This window comes from Gopherus evgoodei, chromosome 1 (assembly GCF_007399415.2).
Source record: "Gopherus evgoodei ecotype Sinaloan lineage chromosome 1, rGopEvg1_v1.p, whole genome shotgun sequence".
NCBI classification, from domain to species: domain Eukaryota; kingdom Metazoa; phylum Chordata; order Testudines; family Testudinidae; genus Gopherus; species Gopherus evgoodei.
Genome location: NC_044322.1, coordinates 94,511,554 through 94,527,298, shown reverse-complemented (window position 1 = coordinate 94,527,298; position 15,745 = coordinate 94,511,554). Strand labels below are relative to the sequence as shown.

The window sequence follows — 15,745 nt, the reverse complement described above, 5'->3', positions numbered from 1 at the left end:
CTCCTCCCCGAATCACAGTGTGGCTTCAGGCCATTCTTAGGCACAACTGACATGATCTTTGTGGCATGACAGATTCAGGAGAAGTGCAAAGAGCAACACCCGGAATGTTTATGACATTCATCCACCTAACCAAGGCCTTTGGCTCTATCAATTGTGATACCTATGGAAGGTGCTATGTAGGTTTGGCTGGCCACAGAAATTCATTTTCATCATCCCATCATGGAGTAGTCTGATGACTGCCACCATTCTGTGCAATGGCTCAAAGACTAAACCTTTCGTCATTCACATTGGTGTCAAGCAGGGCTGTGTCATTGCTCCAACACTCTTCTCCATTTACCTTGCCGTGATCTTGATTCTCATCTGCGACCCCCTTCCTGATGGGATCAGGATTGAGTATCATATAGATGGCCATCTCCAACATCTCCAAACAAAATTTAAGATCATGAGAATTAGCATCACTGACCTTCAGTATGCAGATCACTGTGTCACTCTTTCACACACTGAGGCCAATCTGCAAAGCACCTAAATCTTTTTGCAGATGCCAATCACAGCCTGGGTGTCTCTCAATATCAAGAAAACCAAGGCACTCTACCAGCCCTCACCTGCAGAAACTACTCTTCGTACTCCACAAATAGGCAGCAGGTTTAAAGGAAACAAAAGAGTATTTTTTCACACAACCTGTGGAACTCCTTGCCAGAGAATGTTGTGAAGGTTGAGACTAAATAAGTTCATGGAGGATACATCCATCAAAGGCTATTAGCCAGGATGTGTAGGGATGGTGTCCTTAGCCTCTGTTTGCCAGAAGCTGGGAATGGGCAACAGGGGATGAATCACTTGATGATTACCTGTTCTGTTCATTCTCTCTGGGGAACCTGGCACTGGTCAGGGTCGGAAGACAGGATACTGGGCTAGATGGACCTTTAGTCTGACCCAATATAGCCGTTCTTATGTTCACCATCGGTGGAGAACCTCTGGAAAATGTGGACTATTTCCCATACCTAGGCAGCCACCTCTCCCAAACAGCCAACATTGACACAGAAATTGAATAAAGGATTTGCTGTGCCAGCATATCCTTTGGAAGACTACTCAAATGAGTTTTCAATGATAGGCATCTGCAAACAGGCACCAAGATCTTGGTTTACAAGGAAGTTGTCATCCCCACCCTTTTCTAAGGGTATGAGACCTGGGTAACCTACAGAGAACATCTCAAATGGCTGGAGTGGTTCCAGCAGCGCTGCCTCAGATGGATTATCAGGATCAGCTGGGAAGACCCAACACAGTAACATCAGCATTCTCTCTGCAGCCAACATCAGCAGTGTAGAAGCGCAGGTCATGAAACACCAACCCCGTAAGTATGCCTGACGCTCGCCTCCCGAAGCAAGTACTCTTCTCTCAGTTAAGTCAGGGAAGAAGGGCTTGCGGAGGGCGGAAAAAGCACTTCGAAGACATACTGAAAGTACACCTTAAAAGGGAGGCATCAACCCAACAAACTGGGAGGACCTGTCATGGAACAGAACACAGTGGCGCCACACCATACACTGACTCACAGCTCACTTTGAGAACAGACGTGCTCATGAGACAAAGGAGGAAGGAAAGGACACAACAATACTGCCAACAACTGTCTCCTCCAACATCACACCTGTCACTGCTCTGGGAAAATCTGCAGGGCATGAATTGGGCTCCTCAGCCACCTAAAAACCCACCAATGAATCCCCGTGGCAGAAATCATCCTTGCATTGAGGGACAGCCAAAGAAGAGAAGAAGACTAGGACTAAATAAATGACTAAGGGAATTAGTCTACACCTAGGCTATTTTATTGGCAAAGGTGTCAGATTTGATCAAACAGTTCTCTTAGGGCAGATTTCTTACTGGGCAGCAACAGCAAGTTGACTGCTGTACAAACAGATGAAGACATTGTTCCTCCTCCAGTGAGTTACAGTCTCAAGTACTCAGACAATCCAGTTCAAACATACACAATGAGGGCTGAAGTTTCAGCCTGTAGTGCAGGTATTTTGCATATGTATAGTTTCTATACACACTCATGTCTAATTCTTGGAAGCAGTCGCAATGCTTCTAAGGAGGGATTTAGTGCAGATAGCATGGACTTGTCTAAATATAAGTTGTGCTGCTGTAACTATATTGGTCTAGTTCAGTGGTACAACCTCCACAGTGTGGATACTTAAGACACTAATGGCACCTTAGCCAATATAGCTTCTTTGTACCAACATAACTGAATCCACTCAAGGGTGGGGGAGGGTTGTACTGATTTGTCTCTTGATTAAGAGTGTGATTTTTTTTTTTTACACCCAGATGTTATATCAATACAGAAACTGCATGTAGACCAGGTGTACAATGCACAAGGAGGAAGGAGCAAATTCCAAGTATAAAAGGATGGAAGGCCTGGAATAAGGCATGAAGACAAAGTGGATGAAGGATACAAAAATAGGAGGCAAGAATGAGGCTTTACAGGCACACACAGAGTGCGAATGGTAATAGGAACACTTTAGGAGATATAAGTGTGCAGATGCAGAAGAAGCCCAAGGGAAATCCATGCTCAATTCCCACTTAGGCTCCTTCAACACTACAAGCCTTAATGTGAAAGGCAAGAATAAGCCTATAAATGGATATGAAGAGCCGAATGCCACAGAGAGATCTGTGAAGTACAGATTTTAGCAGCAGCGCTTTGGACAGATTGAAGGTGACTAAAACAAGAAGCGGGGAGAAGAGGACCAAGGTTTGGACAAGTGCATTCTAGAGGAAGAGAGAGAGTATAGATTTTTGAAGTGAAGTGAAGTGAAGTGATGTACAGGAAGAACTGACATGATCTGGTGACAGCCTGGATATGAGGACGAAGTATCAAGGGGAAAAAGAGGAGTCAAAGATGACAATGAGGTTTTGAGCCTGCATGACGGGTGTGCGTGTGGGGAGAAATGAAATCGAGTTTAAGCTGACAATAGGCCAACCATGATGATTTGTCACAAGGCAGCCAAACTATCGACTGAAACAATACAACAAATTTATTACACTAAATTCCATACCATATTAGTATTATGAAAATATTAATAGACTACAATGAAAGAAATCTAAATAGAATGATTCTGAGTCCAAGCCCAAAGATACCCATTATAGAACGTAATGCAACATTTTACTGATTTTAGTGCTAGCCTGATGTTTCACTTGTTCCTGCAGTCTACATTGTTAGTGAAAAGTTCAAAACCAAAAAAGCAATAAAGCTCCTCAAAATTTGCAAAAAGCTTTAATCTTTATTGTGAACCTCTTAATTCTAGGACAGTTCTATCCTTAACACTAAGAGATAAAACCCATAAATGCACCTAAAGAACTAACCTTGTAAAATGAATAAAGTATATGGTGAATTAGATTATCAGGACTGTTAAATATGCAACAAACAAGAATGTAACAAATGAAGTATTCTCTTAAAGGTATATAACTAACCAAGGCCAATCCCATTTTGGAGAGCTGAGAATTCATGTATAAAAGCACTTTGAAGATAAACATTAAATAATTTTTTTTTATTATTTTTTTTTTTTACCACTTTTAAAAGACTCACATTGGATTACAATACAACTACTTTGTACTGCAGCAACATGGAACTTCAATATGCCGTAGCAGATCCCAGTTGTTTCAAGATAAACACTGGACAAGCTGACTGTTTGATGTTACCCTTTTAAATTAATCTATTTCTCTGATTAGACCAGAGTTTAATAACTAGGTTAAAGATCTAGAAAGGCTAGTGTTAGAAAAATTCATCCAGACTACCTACTCTCTGAGGAAGTATTGTACTAAAAGTAAAAGGCTCAGCCATCCATTTCTCCAAATACACACTTTTTAAAACACAGAGAACACTGATTTATTTGATGATCAGATCCTTATCTTATTGATCTAATTTCAAGAAAAAAATCTTACCCGATTCCCCTGCGCTAAAGTGATCTAATGGATTCCCTTCTGCATCTGGGTTTAGTAACACCATTTCAAATGGAATATCCTCGGATTCAGAATTTTCATAATTCTCCTCGCAGGTAAACTTGTCTACATAAAACACATACCACGTTTCTGGATATGGAATCTGGGTCATTGTCAGATTTTGCTCTGTGAGGTTCATAGGCACTTTAAAAAGAAACAACGAATGAAGTAAGCATTTAATGTACTAACTCTTCTGTAAACTATTAAATCTTCTGAGATATAATACACTGTGATGCTTCCCAGGGGAACCCAGGGTTGACAGGCACCTCACTACTACCTGCACTTTGCATGAGGAAGCTTTCTCTGTGTCTGCCAAAGGTCAGCTCCCCAACTCCATCGACAGTGGCAACATAGGCACCCCGCCCTGAAGGTTTTGCAGGCCCTGATGTGGTTAGCAATTTGCACATCCCAACCCTTGAACCGTCTAAGCAAGGGGTTCTCAAAGTGGGGGTCAGGACCCCTCAGAGGGTCACAAGATTTTTACATGAGGGGGGATCATGAGCTGTCAGCCTCCACCCCAAACCTCCAGCATTTAGAATAGTGTTATAAATTAAAAATACTTTTTTATATATTTAAGGGGGGGAGGTCGCACACAGAGGCTTGCTATGAGAAAGGGGTCACCATTACAAAAATTTGAGAACCGCTGATATAAGCATCTCCATGGAGTGTCCAGCCTCTAGTCTGCTGGATGCTCACAGTGTTCAGAGATTTACTATTTCCAGAGAAACAATACATCCCAGCTTACCAGTTCCACCTCAGATCACTGCTTTGCTTAACACACAGCACTAAGTTATATTTGCATGAAAGTAAGTATAAACTTTTATTTAACAAACCCTGGAAATTCAAGTAGTAACAATAATTATTATTGGAGACAAATTTATATAGAAAATAAAATCAAACATGCATTCTAGAGCCTAGATTTAATTAAGAAGATACTCTCATATCCTGCATTGTATTACTCAACTAAAAACCTTGCAGTGCTTTTCAGCCAGACTTGCTGTTACTCTTATTTCATGAGATGGACACAGTCAGTTTGCCTCCTGCCTGAAGGATTCGGTGAGTCTCTTTGCATTCCCAGATATATCAGACCAACCCTTTGTCTTTACTCATGAAGAGGACACTCCCCTGCTGTTTGTTTCTTCCTCTATAGTTTCTTTTTATTTTCTCTCTCCCCCTCCCTCCCGCCCCACCTCAGATTTCACAATCTCTTAATTTGCACCTGGCTTAGTATGCAAATATTCAAACAGCCAGACAGGGAGATAAGCATTTGTTATCTCCTGTCTGAAGAGAACATTTCCAAGATGTGTCATCTTCTGGTGAACTGCCTTAACTCCAAGACCTTAAGGACATAAATTTCAGTATACATAGCTTTTTAAATATTATCTGTACATACATTTTGCAGTTATGATGACAACCAGTGGGGAATTGGCTCTCAGTATACACGTTACATGCCAACCATCGGGGAACTACTACGCAGTGGATCCCTGTACAACCCTAAGCACTTGTGCCCTTCGCCATTTGGCACTATGGAGTTCCCGGGTCATGTACCTATTTAATTCTAAAGCATCAATTACATTTCTTTACACTATAACTGAACTCCAAAAATGAACGGTCTCTACTTTGAAGCATACTATAAAACTGTATGAAGAAAGACTCTGGGCTAAATCTTCATTTTTGCTGAGTTTAAACTTGATGCAATTTAGGAAGTGTTTGGAGCACACACTCTCATCCATCTTTTAGCCTCTCTAATCTTGGGCTGGCTGGAAGATGAAAAAAGCCCTTGACAGCACTCTATCCACAGCCAGTGGCTGTAAATTCTGAAGACCTAGTGCAGTACTGTCTACTTTGGCACCTCCTTCCTTTTCTCCTATGCTAAGGGAGGAGTGGGTTTCACTCAGCAGGTGGAACTGCATCTGAGGAATGAAACCATTTTCTCTAAAAATGTAGCTGCTTTCCAATTGCACTACACTTAACAAAAAGATACAAAAGAGATTAAGAAGCTCAGTTTGGCCCTGAACCATTACACCTGAAAAGAACAGTGGCAGCAGTGTCAATGACCACTAGAACCTTCTGAGTCACAAGTCTTTAGATTACTGTACTGTAATGCAAAGATGTTGTGATACCACTGAGCAACTTCTTGGCAGTTTTCTGGTATTAAGTTATTTAGAAGAACTCTACAATATGCCTCTTGTGAAAAAGTTATATGTACCTGGTATTCAACTTTGTGGGTTTCCGCAGATTCTGTTGAATGCAACTTGTAGATGGGCTTGAGTTTGGGGTGGGGAAGCAAGATTAAAAGGGAACAGAGAAAAACAGAAATAGGGGCACCTAGAGCAGTACTGAGTTACCTGTGTAAGTCATGAATGAAAAGTCAGGTGCCTAAGCTGACTCTGTCCCCTAAAAGGGACTTACCTTATGTAGCTAACATTTCAGTTAATAATTGTAGCCACACTGAAGCAATATTTTCATTAACTGCTCCTAAACAGCCTCTTTGTGTTGTACATGCAATTGTTTTTATTCCATCTATTTCTTTTCTTGACAAGAATATTGTGACTGGGTACAAAGGGGGAGAAAAAAAATCACTTGTGTTGAGAGTTTTACTGGTCTGAAAGAAATACAGATTATTGTTGAAATACAAGGTTATTGTTCTACACTTGAATTATTTTTGTGGGATCTCTCTTCAAGCGTTCAGTGTTACAAAGCAATTAGTATTTGTTGTCTGATGCTATTTTGGAGACAAACTAGCAATGAAAAAATGACTAAGCAACTAGCAATGTGGGGTGAAATCCCTATTATGGATTAAAAAAGACAATGACTAGATGGAAAAGGAAAAATGAAAGAAATGACAAATTTATAAACTAATTAAGAGTATAGAGGACACTTGAGTACCTTGCTACCCTTTCACAAAATACAAAGAGAACAGTCTAAGTTGGAAGACAAGCAAACTTGCAAATTAAAAATAAGTAAATCTTAAATTACATTAAAAAAACCCTGTAGTACACACTGCCCCAGGATACAACTTAGAGAGTCTAACTCCCTTTATGAAACCTATTATGAATAGCTATAATTAAATTACTGTACCTGGGATATAGTTTAAAGGCCTACTTTCCCTTATCCTTCAAGGCTTAAATTGATCAACAGTTGGATTCAGGAAGAAACACATTCCAGGTTCCATTGGCAACCAGCATTGAGTACCATGGGGGACCATATACTGAACTAACACCAACACATGTAATAAATGCAATTTGTGTCGCGTACCTCTTTAAGCATGTATTATTCTAGTGTTATCCTTGTTCCATCAACCAAGCATAGGTAATGGCAACAGCTGATACAAAGGCAATTGTTTTCAGAACATGGTAGCCTTAGAAGCAGCACCACAGTCAGATTGTGTTAAGGTTCTATTCCGACAACATGCCAAGAGGTCACTAATTTACTCTATAGATTGTGGTCTCTTGGTTGGCTAAGGGAAACATATGAAAATAGAGCTCCATTCACGTAAGATACTGATGAATGAAGTCTTTAATATCTGCTTTATTTGAAAAGGAAAATTTATACTTGCTTCAATTAGAATGCCTAATATTACACTCAATAAATGGTACAAAATAATGCTTTTAGTATCTGTATCTTTCAATTAAATAATTATCAGAGCTATTGAACGCTTTATTGTTTGGCTTTTCTACGATTTGCACTTTTTTTTTTTTTTTTACTTAGATCAGTACACAATTAAAGCATTATCTTGATTAACACTTCTTTGAAACTGAATTTTATGAGGGTCTTCAATGTTTTGTATATCAAAAGCTGCCAGATTCATGCTTCCATAGAAGTGGCAACTGGCCTTTTAATTTTGTTTTCTTGTCTTTGAACAATGCTATTTTCTACAGGAAGGGGGAAAAGAACCTAACAAAACTGAATTATTCTTCTAGAAACAAAATACAACACAGCATGCATATTCTATGCTGGTACAATTATCAATTTAAATATTAACAACACTTGAATTAGAGATTCAATGATGAATAGCAGAATTAAATGGTAAAAGGAAATTAATATTAAACAAACTTTGTGAAATGAGACAGCACAGGGTGAGCAGATGGGAGGGAGAAAATATTGGGACACGGGGGGGGGGGGTGAGAGGGGTGCCGAGTGCTGCTGGCGGAACGAAATATCGGGACAAATTGAGTCCCGACCAAAGATCGGTCGGGACCTGAGACAAAGACCTAAATATCGGGACGGTCCTGATTTTATCGGGACATCTGGTCACCCTAAGACAGCACAATTCCGCCTTGAATTAATTTTAGAGAGATGAAACTTACAAAAGGACATGGGAAATGGTAAAATTATTGTAGGAGGTGGTGTGAAAGAAAACATGGAGGGGGGAGGTTCAGATAAAATCCTACCCTTATGGATGCCTTACTCTCTAACACCACATTATACTCATCTTACAAACAAGCACTTCTTACTATGACTGAATCTTCTTAACATTTCTTAAATGTATTTATAATTAGTGAAATCTATTGCAATTATTTGTTTATAAAACCTGTTTTCTCCTGTTCCAACAAAGAGAACACCACCCCCTCACGCACAACTGTGCATTTGAAGAACTGATTCCTGCCCTTACCCTCCAGGCTCCCAAACATTTATACATCATAGTGATTTTATTCTGCAAACTGGCTTGGAGAGTGCACTTTGTTAAGGTCTTCTGTTAAGATTTTCTGCACACTCAATAACAATCTTACAGTATGGTGAAATGGGTTAGAATGAGACTTGATATAAAATTACCTATCTTAAAATGTTTCACTACTTGGTTTGTCAAGGAATATTAATATCCCAGCTGTTTAAGGAGACATCATTTGTAAAATAAAAAATCCTCCAAAAAAGATAAGCAAACCAACTACATCTCTTTGTGATTAAACAAAAAAATACTGATGGGACCATTCTGGTTTCATGTAAGTTGATAACAAAAATCTTACTGATTTCAACGAGACCATTGTTAAGATAAGTTCCTGTCTGCATCCTAAAAGACTTGCCCATACCGGTATTGCCCTGGCCTCTTCCTTTGTCATTTAGTGTTAAAGGCATTCTGAACTATATGCATTTCCTCACCTTTGGAGGGCGAAGCCAGACTTTCAGGCACCTGCTCCCCTACTTGGTGTAAACTTTGCTTGTATCAATCAGAAACGAACACACACAGTTTTTGGGCCCCGTCCCCTATGACACTTCTATGATGTCATAGTGGGTATTTTAGGCTGGTTTGCCATGTGCAGGCAGAAGAGGAGAAAGAAAAACGAATCCTGTGTACCTTGTACACACCCGTAACCGAGCCTGATCACCTCGAAGCCTCTCTCAGCTCATGTGTTTTAAGCAGAGTTTCTACGTTTGCCGGTTGTTATGAGTTGATTTGTATTCATAAGTATTGGTTATTACTAAATGCTGCATCCCTGTTTATAAATATTGTTTACTGCATCTTTGTTTATAAATATTGTTTAATAGTAAATACTTTAGCCATTGTATGTTTTAAGTGCCATTAACCCTATTAGCTAATCATATGCTGCTTCCCTACCCCTTGTAACTATCCCCAATAAAACTTTTAATTAATTAATTTTAGTTGTGTGCGTGCCTGCAGTTTGCATCGTGACCCAGACCCTCCTTGCATCCCTTACCTATACAGTCTATTGCCACGTGCAGCCTGGTAAATAACAGCTCTGCATTTTTCTTTCGCCCCTAAAAGTACGTGGCAATCTACAACCATGAATTTATCCAAAATACATACAGTTAAAAGAACGCTGACTTCAAGATTTAAAAAAGAATAAACTCACTTGTCAGCTGAGCTTTGGACAGTTTCTCTCCACAGCTGTGATCCTGGGTGCTGTCCTGCAGCTTTAGCCATTCTTGTGCTTGAAAAAGGTGAAGTCTGGCCTCTTTTTCAACAGCTGCTGCTACATTGTTGATTCTGATATACAGAACAGCATGGTCACCTTGATATTTAAAAAAATAAAATCAGCTACATGACTTATGTGGATCACACAAATAAAAGTGGCATAGTACCTAGACAGCTATAACAGTACCTTTCTAATGCATGCCGCAGATCCAGATGGACCACTCTTGGTCACTCTCCAGATTACTGTAAGGGGGCTCATTTCATTGAGCCATGTGTGCTTTAGGTCACCAAAGCATAAGCATGGTCCAGTCACTCTCCCTGGTCTGGAATCCCTAGTCATACTCTTGACGGGCAGTTCCTATATCACACCCTCTCCAGAGAGCTGAGACCTCACAGTCCAACTATCCAGGCCCAAGGACCAGTACTGACCCCTCAGTCTCCCTTGCAGCTTCTCTCTCAGAACTCCAGCACTTCTGGGGTCCACAGGTTAATTCTTCAAGTGCATACAATGGGTATACCACGGAACACACAGACTGACTTTGCACAAGAGTCTAAACCACCATTGCTCTTTATTCAACTGCACAAGAAATATGCACATCTATATAAAAATAATAAACCCTGCATGCATTTCCCTGCCTTGTTTTTCTGACCACCTCAGATCTTTCCTTGGGCTGGGATCAGAGTCCTCTGGTGCTGTCCAGGGTTCCTCTGCTGCAAGACACAGCTTGCCGCCTTGCCTTCTCAATTACCAAGCCTCCTTCTTGGTCGTCTTGCTCTGACCTTGGTTGGTCCTGCAGCTAACTCAACCACCCCATGCTATGAATATATACACATCTCTTCCTTTCTCTCCTACTCAAAGTTCTTGAGTGGCTCTGATAATCCCTCAAGTTTGTCTGTCCTAGCACAACACCTGGCTGCTTTGTTCTGCTGTTGGTAATTTTCCATTTGTCAAGCTCCTTCAAATTTCAGCCCCTTACAGACAAGCTGGAGAAAGTGATTTCCTCTAGCTCCAGCCAACCTTCTTAGCATACCTACTGACTAGTCATACAGTCATTGAGATTAACTAGGAAGCTGCACACTTTGTACCATCTGTAAATCAAGCTTACTGCACACACCAGGAGTGGAATGCATGCATCCCTATATTCCACCCCTCCACATGCTCCCTGTGTGCTATCCTCCCATTCCCCTTTGTTTCAGGGGCACCCTGCAACTCCCTCCTGACTGGGTCTCAATGTGGCCTCCAGTCTCACCTCCTCCCATACCAGGATGGATCCCCATTTTCCTATCCCATACCCCACACTCAGCAGCTCTGAGTGCACCGCAAGTTCCACTTCCCCATGCCCTCCATACCCCTCACAGGAAGAGACTCTCTGTAACCCCCCATTCCCCTTCCCACACCAGAGGCTGTGTGCATGCATCTCTGGCCCCTCCCTCCAACTCTTCTTTCTGAGTGCTAAGTTATCCAGGGTGTCAACATGTTGCACTCTCCTGGGAGGATTGGCAGAGACAAAATGGAGTACTGTTATGCTGGAAGGTGTTAAAGGGTGCCATCAACTTGTTTGTTCTACTGCCAACCGCAGAGGTGTCTGAGGTGGTGGCTGTGCTAAAGAGCTGGCAGGGAAATTGGAGGGAGTAATGGCCATTGATGCCTAGAACATTCCCTGAAATTTTGGAACTGATTGCATGTGGTGTTTGAAAGTTATTACATTAGACAGAGAGACTGGCTGCCTAATTGAATACAAAACCTTTGCAAGCCCAACCAACTACTCTCCATTGAACACCATTCTTATGATCTCAACTTGCACAAAATCCTAATTTTGGCCTAACATAAACATACATTTATGTTATAACTGTACTTTAAACAACTAAAAAAAAAAAAAAAAAGCCTTCCAGATAGTTGTCTCCCCCTTTCCTCTCAATTTACATCTGTCCAAGGTCCAGGAATTGTTCTATTCAGATTTGCACCAGTGACTGGTTAAAGATCCTTTGGGCTAGAAAGAACAGATTCCAGTCTTCCCTATGGAATGTAGCACTTGATTCTAAAACTGGAAGGGCTTGACATACTAACCTTTAAAATCACAATTACTTTATCATCTGCTGTAAAGTAGAACTGATGAGAACTAAGATACTTAAATATAAGATGGAGGAATACAAGACAGCACCAATTTTTTTTTTTTAAGAACTTCTAGAAGTTAGTCAGTAACATGGGGTGTGTGTAGACATACCTGGCAAATATATGACCTAGTGAAAAAGTTTTATTTGAGGATAACTTGCATCACTCAATAATTCATCACTTGTGAATAAATCAGAAATCCCCAACTCATGCCAATAAATCCATTTATTCCGCACCAGCATATGGTCTTTACATTAAATACAATACACATACACTATTCTTAAAAGAAAAAATTCATAGAATTGAGAATTCTAGTCAGAGTAAGTCAATACAATAGGCGAAGATATAAATTATGTCAGCATTGTTTTGCTTTTAAACTCTAAAGACTCCCACCTCTTCTCCACCTTTTGTATATTTATTATCTCTCACACTCGTATCTAATTAAGGCACTAATCCAGCAACCGGCTCTGAGCAAGTGGACTCCCATTGAATTCAATGGGGCTCCACATAGGAGCAGGGGTTCACCATATAGAATCAGTTGCAGGACAGAGGTCTCAGATGGTATGAACTTGGTGACAGAGACAATGTCTTAGATGTCCGAAAAGCACTATGCATGTCTATGGTACAGGCTAATACTTCTTCATCTGCATAATTAGACCTTTCATAAACATGTGTCTGAATAAAAGACATACAAATTGTTTTATAACATTATTATTATTATTAACTGACAACCTGTATAGAGGTGTTTCCCAGAAAATGCATCTTCTGCAAACATCCTGACATGTTAAGGGCATGTACTTATAGGAAGTGGAGAAAGCTACAAGGTTCCTTGAAACTTTCTGATTGAGGAACGCAGAGTACTGAGCATCATTCTAGTTACTATTTAGCGATTTAACATATAATCTGAGTTATTATTAAAATTAAGCAAACATAATGCAAAATCCCCTCAAGATACTACTACTTTTTATTTTTTTAAAGTATTATTACATGGCAACTCTTTTATAGCCAACCTCATAAAGCTCTTGGCTCTGCCACTGGCTTGCTATGTGGCTTTGGACAAGTTGCTACCCCTCTGTGCATCCCACTTTCCCCATCTGTAAAATGGATCTTGATAGTGATCTCCTGTGCAAAGTCACTGAGACAGACCGATAACAGTATCTAGTTCTTAATGTACTTTCATCACTATATAATCTATTAGGATATTTGGGCACCGGTAGAGGCAAACTAGATGGTTTGGGATTGCTGAAAGGCCTCTTCAGGAATGGGTACACTGACATCAAAAACTCTTGCCAACTCACCAGGTTTACAGACTAAAGGGCTGTTTAACTGTGGTGTAGACATTTGGGCTCAGGCTCTAGGACCTGCAAGGTGGGAGGATCCCAGAGTTCCGGCTGCAGTCCAATGGCTACATTTGGAATTTCAAATGGCTGCAGCGGCAGCACTTTGAAGTGTGAGTGTAGTCAGAGCGGCAGCGCTGGGAGAGAGCTCTCCCAGCGCTGCATGTAAACCACATTCCTTACGGGTGTAGCGTGCAGCGCTGGGAGCTGCTGTCCTGATTACACTGACGCTTTACAGCGCTGTATCTTGCAGCGCTCAGGGGGGTGTTTTTTCACACCCCAGTTGCAGCGCTGTAAAGTGTGAGTGTAGCCAACCCCCAAGCCCAAACATCTATACTGCAATTAAACAGTTCCTTAGCCCAAATCCAGCAAGCTCGAGTCAGCAAGTTTTTATTTACAGTGTAGACAGGTCTGAGTCTTTACCTAAAACTTAGGTTGATCTCTAGCTACAATGCTCAGGGCTATTAAAAATGTCATGCCCTGTGCTACATAGTTACCGCGACTTAACCCACACTGTCAACACAGGCTGGTCAATGGAAGAATATTTCCTTTGATCCACCTGCTGCCTCTCAAGGGAGGGGGCTGGGGATTAACTACACCGATGGAACCCACCTTCCCCGGCTGTGGGGAGCGCCCACCCCTCGGGCTGCAGCCACTATAGCGCGGACATGCCCCAGTCTCCCTTCCAAACCCGGTGCAGGGCCCCTCCGGCTGTCGGCAGGCTCCGGGCACGCGTGTGCGCCCGGCTCCACCCGCGGGCAGCCCTGGGCTCGGCGCGCCACCCAGCCTAGCTGCAGTGACGGGGCGGGGTCTCACGCTGCAAACGGGTCCCGAGGCCCCCACGGGCTGGAGTCGCCGGCTCCCACCCGCGCCCGGAGCGACGTGGGGGCCGCCCGCGGTGGGCACCTACCGTGGAACTGGAACCGCGCCGCCGGCCGCGCTCCGCCCCCCGCGCTAGGGAAGCGGCCCCGCAGCGTCTTCCCCTGGGCGCCCCGCAGCCACCAGCGGCTGCTGCCCACGGCCACGCAGAGCAGCCACAGCAGTCGCCCCATCCCCGGCAGCGGCACGGGCCCCCGGCCCGCTCAGTATCACGTGACAGCCCCCCCGTGCACAGCTGGAACCGGCGGAGGGAGAACCAATAGGAACAGAGAACGAGCTACGGGGCGGAGCCAACGCCTGCCCCGCCTCCCCAGTGTTATTCCCCGCCCTCCTGCAGCGAAAGCTCGAGGCTTGGCTCGCTGCCAGGCCGCTACGTGTCCGGTGCTTAGCTTGGCTATACAGCAGCCAAATGTCGTGAAACCGTATTTTACGGCTGCCATGGAGGGAGCGGGTGAGGGTGGGCACGTTTCAGGGGACCCTCTACAGCGTCCGCCCGCCCGCCCTCTGCTGCGGCCCTGCCCCTGCCCAATCCAGGGACCCGCGCCGCCGCCAGCGCACCCCGCTCAGCCCCGCGCTCCCGGCGTGAACGCGGACGAGGGCAGTAGCAGGGGGTGTCGCTGTGCACGCGCGAGGACGGAGGCACCGCTTCGCCCATGCGCACTGGCGGAAAACGGGGGGGGGCGATGAGGCACAACGCCGGGAAGTGACGGCAGGCGGCGAGCAGCTGTAGTGACGTAAAGCGCGGGTGATGTCGGGCGCTGGGGGTCCTGGGGCTGCTGTGGCGGCTTCGGGCTTTGCCAAGCGGCTCCTGGTGACGGGCGGCGCCGGGTTCATGTGAGTAGCGGCGCTTGGGGGAAGGGTCCCGAGATCCAGGCGCTTGTGCCGCGTCCCGACCGATGTGCGGGCGGCGCAGTTTGTCCCGGCGTTTCGCGCTTCTCCCTGATGGTTTGTTTTTTGCTCCGTCAGTGTCTCCCCCCCCCCCACGTGTCCTGATATTTTGTTCTTCTCATGTGGTCACTCTATTTGGGAGGGGGGCGGGGTGAGTCTCCCTCCCGCTGTCCCGCCGCTGCCATCCGCACTCCTGACTCCGCCTCCCGGGGCTGGGCCAAGGTGGCACCCGGCTGCCGACCCTGATCCCCTTGCAGCGGCTGGGGGCCCCCTCGGTGTGTGTGCGGCTGTCTGGAGGCCCGCTTGGCTGGAGCAGGGGGGCGGGTGCGATGCGAGCGCAGCCCCTGCCCCCCCGGGACAGTGGGGGGTGAGGGTTCTTCCCTTGCCTGCTCCTGCCCGGAGAGCCGGAGTCCCATATTGACGGGGGGCAGGTAACCGCACACTGGGGCGGTTAGCACCAGCACAACGCTAAAAGCCGCTTCAGAGCAGAACCATAGGTAGTTATTTTTGTGCGGAGGCAAGAATATAAAATTGCGCCCTCCCTCCTCCATATAATTTCATAGTAGTTACTTTGTAAAAAAACAAAAAACAAAAGGAAAAGAAAAATACCGTAAGCAAGAAGAATAATGATAATAGAACGTTTATTTATTTTAATCATAAGTTCCGCATAGA

The 15,745-nt window shown here is 43.8% G+C and overlaps 2 protein-coding genes across 5 annotated transcripts in view; one reads left to right on the top strand and one right to left on the bottom strand.

The window, feature by feature from the left end:
- Window positions 1-14,387, bottom strand: part of GPR180 (G protein-coupled receptor 180) — a 31,346-nt gene extending 16,959 nt beyond the window's left edge. For 2 of the 4 annotated variants that reach the window (XM_030567429.1, XM_030567438.1), the window contains exons 1-3: window positions 14,217-14,387; window positions 9,795-9,953; window positions 3,925-4,125 (exon numbers count right to left, since the gene is read on the bottom strand). In XM_030567429.1, coding sequence (XP_030423289.1) covers window positions 3,925-4,125; window positions 9,795-9,953; window positions 14,217-14,358 — 502 coding nt within the window. In that variant the 5' untranslated portion in view covers window positions 14,359-14,387. The remainder of the gene's footprint in view (window positions 1-3,924; window positions 4,126-9,794; window positions 9,954-14,216) is intronic. The other 2 variants (XM_030567447.1, XM_030567454.1) reach the window with 1 other exon arrangement.
- A 498-nt stretch (window positions 14,388-14,885) lies between these two features.
- Window positions 14,886-15,745, top strand: part of TGDS (TDP-glucose 4,6-dehydratase) — a 31,716-nt gene continuing 30,856 nt past the window's right edge. The window contains exon 1 of the mRNA XM_030567398.1: window positions 14,886-15,019. Within this exon, the coding sequence (XP_030423258.1) occupies window positions 14,934-15,019 (86 nt within the window). The 5' untranslated portion in view covers window positions 14,886-14,933. The remainder of the gene's footprint in view (window positions 15,020-15,745) is intronic.